Genomic DNA, 2,768 nt, shown 5'->3' with positions numbered 1-2,768 from the left:
CCGCAACACTTTCATCGACAACAGACAACGCAGCATTCTCTTCGCTTCCTTCCAACAATGTTGCATTTTCCGAGCCATCAGTTGATGGTGTTGTTGTTTCATTGTTCGATTGAATACCACTTGGTTCAGGAACCGCAATGTCACGAGACTCGATTTGCTCAGCCATTCTGGCACTCACAGAACGACGACGTTGCATGAATGGTTTGTTTGTAATTTTCTTGAATAAGGCTGTCGATCGGTTGGAAGTCGATGGGGCAACATAGTCATCCAATGCGATTGTTCTGCGGCGAGCAGTGATTTTAGCAGCACGTCGAGCAAGAAGCAACTTTTCCAATCCAGAATTACGACTGATTCGAACCTTGCATTGCGAATAACGTTCAATCAACATTTTCTGGGTGTCACCACGAGTTGCTAAAATTTGCATAGACAATTTGTTATTTTTCTCATCAAATAATATTGACTGATCATTTTACACCATTAGATAAAAATTCTTTTTGTTAATTTATTCACAAAAACTTACTTCGTTTAATGCCATCAGGGGCAAGTTGCGTCGAAGAGCTCTTACGTTTTGGCATGATTGAAAAGTTCTCAATGCGGTAACAAATCGCGCAAAAAGTAGTGCTAATTTTTTCTATTGAGGATGGAAAATTAAATGTTTTTTATTTTGGAATCCGGTAAATTCCTTTCAAACTTTATTTGAATTTAAATAAAACTGGAGCTAACGTTTTAACTCAACAAGTGAATTATTTGCAATGCGAATCCTTTCCGTTTGCGGTAAACACTACGCGCAATACACTTATACACACAAACCAATCAAACAGTTTCATTTGACAGCTACGAGATTGAGCGCGGCATTGGCAATCATGCAGTATGGAGGTCAGCGACCGCTATTGCAAGGCTAATGTGATGTGATTTTTCGGAACAATGAATGCGGCACAAATGAAAACAAGACAAAGTAAAAATAAATCCAACACGAATAAAAATCATTCGACAGAATTTTTTTTGAGCAAATCCGCCGTTTATTTAAAAACATAGAAATGATTTAAAGTAATGACATTTGGCATTAAACAATGCATTTTTGTAAATAGTCCACCAGTGTTTGAGAATGCCAGACAGTTGCGTAGATCGATGGCATAATGGAAATTTCGCCGTTTTCATATTGTAGAAAGTAGACGATTCCTTCACTTGTCTTCGCAGCATCTGGGAAATATATGAACAATTTGAAATTCATTTAGAAATTGATTGCGATTTTGATTGGAATATCCCTTACAAATAAATTTGCCGTTTGCGTTACGGGGTTCAACGAGAACAGATAACTCTGGGCCATCGCCTTCTGCTTCAGCTCCTTCGTCCCATTCGATTTTTGCTTCCAAAAACTGGATTATGCTCACGGCAAACGGCTTCACTTCGGTCCACCCCATGACTTTTGGTTCATGTTCGTCGAACTTGACTAAAAAGTTTGCAGTGGACCCTTCACGTTTGGCACCTTGAATTAATCAATATTTTATTATAAAAAAATCACAAATCATACCACCTAATTATAAATAAAGTAAACACATTACCCAAAACAATTGGACCTCGCGATTTTTCAAATTCAAGAAGGAGTTCGTTGCAATTCAACAAGTTTGTTTTCGGTTCCCACGACGGTTTTTTCACGTCTTTCCATTTTAGCAGGTACTGTACACAATACACATTATACATAGAATCAATGAAACAATTTTTTTTAATTGTGCCAGATATATATAACAAAAACTTACCTCCTCTTTTTTTCCCACTGTGCGTTTATCAAGAATATTTTCTACTTCGTGATCTTTCATTTTTTATTCTCGGTTGAAAATTCAAAACAAAACGCAAATTCGGTTTGCAATGTTATGACTTTTGTTTTGACATCTCATTCAAATTCGCCTCAACATCATTTGAATTCGCTGTGCCTAATGCTTTATTATGAAAAACTTGCGCGAAGTGCTCAAACAATTCGCAACGCTAATAGATGGCGGTGGCTGTTTAATGCTGTGAACATGCTTGAGATATGAATAAAATAAATAGTCTTACCTCCGTTAGACGAACTTTTCCGCACCGTTTTCATAGCGTTCAGCTTTTATTCAGATTTTGCCTAGGAAATTTATAAGAATTTTCAGAAAAAAACATGTTGATGTTCATGTATTTTATGAAAAATTGTATTATGATTCCGAGAATCTTGATGTTGGGTATTCAAATGAAATGAAACGTCTGATTGTCTTTATTGTCGTCTGAAAACTTTATTCTACTCTCTTTCAAAAATGCAAAATAATCAAGTATTGAAAAAACTGAACTTTAATCGAAGAACTGCAAATCAGTCAAATATTTGGAGAATGAACTTTGATTTTAATTAAATCAAAAAATGTGGACGGAAATAATAAGCTATCTCGACAAAATGTTTAATAAGCAAGTTGAATGAACTGATTTTTTTTGTTTCTTTTTTGATGAAATTAGACAAAAGTTACCGAATCGAAATCAATTGGTCATTATTGCGATGCAACACTTGAAAACAAGTATCCAAACACTTTAACAAAAACAAAATTGTGTGTATTATTTATTGTGGAAACAGCTGTAGTTTGTTTCGTATATTCTTTTGATGTGGTTTCGTAGTTGGCTAGTCTTTTTTAAATTGTCTATTTTGTGCTGATTGATTTTTAGATGGTATGTTGCAGGGTTGTGTCCCAAAATGATGGTTGTGGCGTATGCAATCGAGAAAATGCCACAGGAACATCCATCTGGTTGCAACGTTG

The 2,768-nt window shown here is 35.6% G+C and overlaps 1 protein-coding gene across 1 annotated transcript; it reads right to left on the bottom strand.

The window, feature by feature from the left end:
• Positions 1 to 1,007: 1,007 nt before the first annotated feature.
• Positions 1,008 to 2,026, bottom strand: LOC129571289 (uncharacterized). Its single transcript, XM_055451060.1, has 4 exons — positions 1,758 to 2,026; positions 1,563 to 1,677; positions 1,271 to 1,486; positions 1,008 to 1,200 (listed from the first exon to the last, which is right to left on the bottom strand). The coding sequence occupies exons 1-4, from the start codon at positions 1,815 to 1,817 to the stop codon at positions 1,064 to 1,066; spliced, it is 528 nt and encodes a 175-aa protein (XP_055307035.1). The 5' UTR covers positions 1,818 to 2,026; the 3' UTR covers positions 1,008 to 1,063.
• Between the last annotated feature and the right edge of the window lie 742 nt (positions 2,027 to 2,768).

This window comes from Sitodiplosis mosellana, unplaced genomic scaffold (genome assembly GCF_009176505.1).
Source record: "Sitodiplosis mosellana isolate CC-2019 unplaced genomic scaffold, AAFC_SMos_1.0 Smas_scaffold_1905, whole genome shotgun sequence".
NCBI lineage: Eukaryota > Metazoa > Arthropoda > Insecta > Diptera > Cecidomyiidae > Sitodiplosis > Sitodiplosis mosellana.
Note: the sequence above shows the minus strand (reverse complement) of the source record. Positions and strands in the feature narration are given on the sequence as shown.

Bases quoted from the DNA above. Each gene is read 5' to 3' on its own strand.
- LOC129571289 (XM_055451060.1), bottom strand. From the start codon at position 1,817: ATGAAAGATCACGAAGTAGAAAATATTCTTGATAAACGCACAGTGGGA. The intron at 1,678-1,757 runs GTAAGTTTTTGT...TATTGTGTACAG, and splicing joins CAGTGGGAAAAAAAGAGGAG to TACCTGCTAAAATGGAAAGA. The intron at 1,487-1,562 runs GTAATGTGTTTA...GATTAATTCAAG, and splicing joins GCGAGGTCCAATTGTTTTGG to GTGCCAAACGTGAAGGGTCC.